General features: G+C 33.6%; 1 protein-coding gene across 1 annotated transcript; it reads left to right on the forward strand.

Moving 5' to 3' along the window:
• Positions 1-1,328: 1,328 nt before the first annotated feature.
• LOC136340769 (uncharacterized) lies at positions 1,329-2,751 on the forward strand. The gene is made up of 6 exons (XM_066285096.1): positions 1,329-1,390; positions 1,753-1,878; positions 1,930-1,938; positions 1,982-2,328; positions 2,409-2,534; positions 2,585-2,751. The coding sequence occupies exons 1-6, from the start codon at positions 1,329-1,331 to the stop codon at positions 2,749-2,751; spliced, it is 837 nt and encodes a 278-aa protein (XP_066141193.1).
• Positions 2,752-7,092: the final 4,341 nt, after the last annotated feature.

Here is a 7,092-nt window from a genome sequence, read left to right on the forward strand (position 1 = left end):
TTTTTTCCACAAAAAATACTATTATTAATATAAAATTCAACAAAAAAACAAATATAAAATTTTTTTTTTTTAATATTTGAACGTACACTGGCTTTATATTGAACCTATACGTAAATATTTATAACTATTAAAGATTTAATTATATTAATTTTTCAAATATTTCTCGACATGTTTTCACTACTGTAGGTATGTTTGGTTAAATCAAGTCTGATTGACCTTCTCTAACACTATTTAGTATCTCACACTACCGACCAAACACACTGTACATTAAAATTTGTTGAACGAAAAAAAAAACGAAAAATCGTGCATTAATGGGGCGAAATAATTAACGTTTTTTTAATATATTTAAAATTATTAATTAAAAAAAGTAGTAATACTTAAACAATTAAAAATGGCAATTGCTCAAGCATTAATCAACTGGAGAAAGAATCTGTACTGTTCCCATCCTCGCTCTGCAGAGCCTTAAAAGCTTGGTAATCTAGCACCGGCTCATTTAAAAACCGCACTTTGTCCGCGTTTATTTGATTGGAGACAACACAAAGAGCATTGTCGACAGGCGAAAAATCAGAATAAGTCGGACAAAACACACAAGTTAATTGATCTTATTGATTTTCGGCGTCAAGATAAGGGAGGGCTTTTACATTTCAATTTGCGCCAAGTCCTTCTGGCAAATTGCCGGCGGATAAATTCCAGAACGGCAGGGCGAGGGGCGGCGACGATGAAGAGCCCTCCACAGTCAGGTGGTTGTGTCTGCTCTCTTGACGCTTAAATTGCACCAATTTGAACTACAATGATTGGAGCCACAACGCAACGCGGCCTCGAAAGATTCTTTTCTTCTCCAGTTTTGCAAATTGCTCGACATTTTGGCCGTATTGAAGGAAATCAATTGTGAAAATCGAGAAAAATGGTTACTCAAAAGGACATTTTCCCTGTTGCTTCTTACAACAAGTGGCTTAAGCAGCTGTTTCGGCTTAAGAATAAAGAGGAAACTGTCGGATATTCCAATTTTTACCGAAAATTTACGAATTTGATTTGATGAAAAGAAGGTTACTTGTGTGAGAAAACTACGTTTAGAATACAGGGATATGAATATTTAATGTATTTAATGTATACTCAAACAGGATGTCCTGGAAAGGGGCAGTGGCACCTGAACAATCGTACAATTACCATACGGATAAGTGTAAGGTTCACTTACCGTTCATTTACCGACATTGTCAAACAAACATCCAGAAATGATTCCAGACTTTTACTACAGAGAAGCCATTTTTCAAATTCTTCTAGAAAGTCGATATTGTCAGATTTACATTTCGTGAATTATCGAATACGGGATGGCCCACTCTAGACGCACCGTTCAACCACGTCAAGGTGACTGCATCGATATGGAACGAAAGTGATACTGCGGCAAATGAATTGGGTTAAATTTCAAAAAGGAAGATATGCAGATCCTAAAAAATTTGGCGATTTAAACATGTTTTCTTGTAAATGGGAGACTCGACGTATTTTCTAATTCGCCTTCAGAGTTCCGACGATAGTTGAAGCACCCTTTACTTCGATTTTTAAGCACTTCTTAAAATGTTTAACTCGAAAATAAACAATGGAAAGGGTAAAATTAAATTTTGCGTAACATAATGTAACACACAGCGCAACGTAACATATAGCGTAAGAGGTAAGGTAACGTAACGTTACCCAAGGAAGTCACTGCCAAAAAAAAAACAATTAGGACACAGAACTTTGGTATATGTTGGGTTTTAGTTTTTGCTTACTAACAATACAAAAATATAATTATAATACAGTATCAAAATATAGAAAAAACAGAAATATCTTAACAAACAGGTCGTTTTTGGGGTCTCAAAAATATTCGGACATTTTTAGTAGATCGTAGTTTTTTCCGTAAAAGCGTGTCTTGTGTTAGATCTAATATTCTAACAGTGTTCCATGGTACTTATTAAAGTTGCCCCTAATACCCGTATGCATTTTTAAGGGCAAAAATGGGTAGAGTTAAAAATAAGGTAAATATCACCTTTAATTTACGGCAATTTGTCATTTTCCACTTTGAGAAGAAGTTGCCCTACAGAAGAATTGATGAAAAACTTAATTTGAGCAAGAGCACGGTTGCAGACATTATTCGCTGGAAAAACGCTGAAGAAAGAATTCTTTCCATCAAACAAACTGACCGTCCAAAACTAATAAACGTTCGAGAAAAGCGATACATCATGAAGACTCTTAAGGAAAATCTCAGAATTAATGCCCTTAAACTCAAAGTAGCTCTGGCAAATCAAACTGGTGAAAAAGTATCTCTAGAGACTGTACGAAAATGCATAAGAGCAAGTGATTTCAATTGTGTGATATCCAGGAAAAAGCTATGGCTTAATACAAAAATAAGAACTTTAGGAGAGAATTTTCATTAGAGACGTTTTTAAAACCAGAAAACTATCAGAATGACGTAAGCTTTGCCGATGAAACAAAATTGAACATATTTGGCTCCGATGGCCGACAAATGATATGGAGGAGACCCGACAATGAACTGAAAACAAGTAATTTACGTTTTACTGTGAAATATGATGACGGATCATTTTTGCCACAGGACTTGGAGAATTAGTGTTCATTCATGGAACAATGGACAAAATTATTTTTTTAAATATCTTTAAAAAAAAATTGTTAAAAAGTGTTACTGATATGGGAATTCAAGGGAGTTTTAAGCATTCTCAAGATAATGGTCCCAAACACAGCGTGATGATTGTTAAAGAATGAATGCTCAACAACTGTTCGGAAGTTCCAAGCTCAAGCTCCGGATCTTAATCCAATTGAGAATGTATGGCAACAGTTGAATTTGCAAGTAAGACGACATTCAATAACAAATAAAAATGAGCTAAAAAAAGTTTTAATGGAGAAATAGCGCAAAATTCACCTTACTTTAATTTTAAAAAAATTGTTTTGTCCGTGCCTAAAGGACTTCAAGCCGTTAGAGACAATCAAAGAGGGCATACAAAATATTAAAATTTCTTCCTCACTAGTTTATTCTTTTGTTAAGGTGTTCGAAACTGTAGTGTCCGAAAATTTTTGTGATACCAAAAATATATTGTTCTTTATACTTCTTTTGACTTTTTAATATTGTTAGTTAATATTAAATATATTTTTGCATTATTAGCAAGCAAAAACTCATACCAAACATATACCAAAATCCCGTTTCCTAATCGTTCATTTTTATTATTACTATAAACAAAAAAAGATTGTAAGTGTCCCAATATTTTAGGGCATCCCTGTAGGTGCTATTATTGGTCTTCCAGTAATTTGAGCCTTTATGAGACCACGTGCTCAAAATTTTATGTCTGCTTTTCATGGGCTTTCAATGCTGAAACTCAGTTTTTCGTATTGTTGTAGTACGCCCTTTATGTTATTGAATATTAGAAATACCCTTCACAAGGAACAATTTTTTAATACCCACGCTTGTTGCCATGCGTCCGTCTCAGTTTAATTGGCGTCTTTAAGAGGACATGTAGAAGGTGTGCTTTTTCGTGCAGAACACCTTGTACAACAGTCACTTTTTGATATTTGCGTCTCAATAAGGTTAATTTAACGCAAAAGCCGACGTCGAAATAATAATAAAACTCTGTTACGTTGCATCCGATAAGGCTATTTTGGGATTTAATGCCTTTCACTTTCAAGACTGAAAACAGCCACCCTCCGTAAAACCTTTTTCTTCCTCACTAAATGAGAAACAGGTAATCAATTAAATACGTACTGTTGCCTTTTCCAGAAGACTTAAGACTCCCTTAGTGGTTTTCCTTGTACGATGACATTTGATATCATCCTACTGTACGGCCACTCGGTCATGTTCCGACGGCAAGCCGCTTCTGATTTTTATCCCTTTAGATGTATGAGCCACAATTCGCACCCCTTATGCTTCAAACTTATTTCATATTTGAAGGATTAGATGTAAGTGCCGGGGCGAAGGAATTATTCAGAGGAAACAATTGTTTTTTACGTAAGCGCAATGAATACAAGAAATGGTTTTGTCGGAAGAACCCTAAAAGAGCTCAAATTTGCTTAAGAGGGTTGCTGGACATTTGTTTACTTCACTGATACGGATAATTTTTTTAAACTAAAATCGATTAAATATTTGCCTTTTTCCAAAGATCTTGTTAAAATTTCGACACTCTGTAGAGGGGGCGGTTGTGGCTAAAACTCCTCGGTTTTTCATACCGTTCGATGATTACGATCAAATTTGCTACATAATTCATTTGGAACTCCCAATGGTTCAGTATAATAGATACTCAAAGACATTTTATCGCTATAAAATTTTAAAATTTTGGTGAGTAAAATTTATCTCGATTTAATTTCAAGGTGGTGACGTGGTCTTTATTAATAGCTTCGCCAACTGTAATGCGTTTGAAGGTATTTCCTGTCTGTTTCCCATCTCGTGAAGGTCGTTTTCTTAAATGACACATTTTCGCCGAGCTCTTGGTGTGCGGCATCTTATTGAAAATGAAAATCTTGAGAAAAACGTTCGAAAATTTTCGAAGACCCCACAAATCGCATACGTAGGATAGCAAAGAGCCTTGGCATTCCTCATACTCTGGTCAGGTGAGCAGCACCCTTTTCAAGAACAAACAATTCCATGCGCGATTTATTCACAACACGCGGTTTCCATTGCAAATGCTTGACTAGTGGAAATGAACTGTTTATTTAACACTTTTTTTCAAAATACACTGATGGCCGATAGTTTTCTAAATTTTTCTGAATTGGGGCTTAACCCGCGCTAAGAAAATGTTCCTTCGTTAGCAAGATATTGAGTTTGATTTCAAACTGATGATTCAAAAGGGGGAAGATACATAGTTCTTACCGATTTTTAAATTTTACATTGTTATCTGGGAAACCCGTGGAGCAATCGTCTCAAACAGGAAGGTGAAATTAATCGCCTCGCTACGCTCAATGTACCTACACAAATCGATTTGCAAAATCTCTTTTTGTTTTTGAGATACAGGGTCACATTAGTATCTATTTTTAGCGATTTCGAAGGTGCCGTAAAATGGAGGTTAATAAAAATACTTTTGCAAGATGTCATGATCTCAATTGAGATATCCAAAATCAATATAGCGTTTTTTTTTAATAAATTGACAAGACCAATCAGATACGGTACAAAACTTAATATTTATAATTTTTAATTATTCGTATTATATATTTATTCTTAATAAGGTTATACATTTTGCAAACGTCGCTTGGACATATCGTTTTCAGATATTTATACAATGCGTATATAAAGTATGGAATAAATTCAACTTTTTGTTTTGGTTTAGAATTTAAATAATAAAAAATACTGGGACACGTCGATTTTAGTTTAAAATTCCACATATTTTGGTTAGTTAATATGAACTGTGACGTCATCATTGTTCCAGAAATGACGTCAGGGTTAATTTTAATTGTTTTTGATAATTTTATGTGAAAGTGCTAATTTTTTACGTACAAGTCATAGCCTTTTGTGTTATGTTACATAATAATTATTTTTTATAAATTACCAAAAACATATTTTCTATTTGGATAATAATTGTTAAATAAAACACACACTTTCAGTTCACACTTCTCTCATAAACAATAATCACAAAAATTTCAATTCGTTGTAGTTTGAATAAAGGCATTGTAATACAACTTTTATTTAAAATTTCGTCTTCACGAAGTTCAACCAAAAGTTACAAACATGAAAACTAAAACATGATTGGTATGTTTTGTATTAAACGAATAAAAACACCTGTTCTGTGAAAATAAATAAACAAAACCACCGAATAAATCAACAGATGTGTACCCCGATGCGTTTAGTGTCGACGTATTCTAGCATTTAAAATTTTTCTTTAAGGCCAGACGAAGAAAACGAATTTATTCTATACTTTATATACACACTGTATATACTACATTTATAAATTTTCATAAGCCTTAATTATCAACTGAATTGTTAGATTCGCGGAGAAATGTTTTGAAAATTATTATTTTTGCAAACCGCATATCTGCGATTTTTGAATAATAATAGCTTAAAAATATGCCACCCTGTATTTAGCCTATCATCTTTAAGATATATTAGGTATGTTATGTTAAATCTTTATCAAATATATTTTGTTACATAAAGAGTCTGTGGTTATTTATTATCAATTATTGGATTAGACCCCAAACACATATTTTTAGCAATTACTGCCCTCGCAAGAAACAACCCTTGGACAATGTCATATTCAAAAGTAAATATTAAATAAAATTGAATTTTGCTTACTCATTTCGCTAACGAGCTTATATACATCGGACACACAGTATGTGGATGTTTAAAGCAAGAGATGCCGTCCTGGGTAATGACTAAAATACCAGGAACACTCATTAATAATAAAGGTGGATAATTTTTTATGCAGAGGGTTGACGTCAGGAAATATTTCAAATATCCTTCAAACACCAATATCACACTGAATATCTTCACTTATTCCCTAATTTTATTATAAATTAAGTTCGTAGTTCCTGGGTTCATTTGGAATATGTTAAGTACATCAATTCGCCTTTGGTCAACATAACTTTTACTACCCTAATAAGATTGAAGGTGCGGAATATATCATGGGTCGGCAGGGTCGACATGTAATACGTCAAGGGTGTCTTTCATAACTTCTTGAGGTGGACTAACGAAACGACTATTCCCAATCAAAAGTTTTGATTGGGTTGACATAAGCAGTCCTACAGACTGCCCATGTACAAGATGCAAAATAGATGTTATATGGGTATCTCTGTGTTTTGAAGACCTAGACAGTTGATATTTCATATTAAAGGGATGAGTTTGGGGCACCCCCAAAATTAAACCGAACTAATCTTCTAGTTCGGTATTGTCAAGTTGTGATACTTTTCCCAAGATTTAAGAAAATTGTGTGAAAATGACAATCATTGTAGCATTGACAAGACCAGAAATAGTATTCAAATATCTCGAGCAGAGTCTCCGAAATAAAATAATAATTATTTTTTAATAAAATAATAACACTTATATATTTACGCAAGCTTTGAAGGTTTGGAAAAGAGTTCAAGGAAAAAACTCTAATTATTTAGTTCTATTCACTGCAAAAAAATTTCTAA

The sequence above is a fragment of the Euwallacea fornicatus genome, chromosome 8 (assembly GCF_040115645.1).
Source record: "Euwallacea fornicatus isolate EFF26 chromosome 8, ASM4011564v1, whole genome shotgun sequence".
NCBI classification, from domain to species: domain Eukaryota; kingdom Metazoa; phylum Arthropoda; class Insecta; order Coleoptera; family Curculionidae; genus Euwallacea; species Euwallacea fornicatus.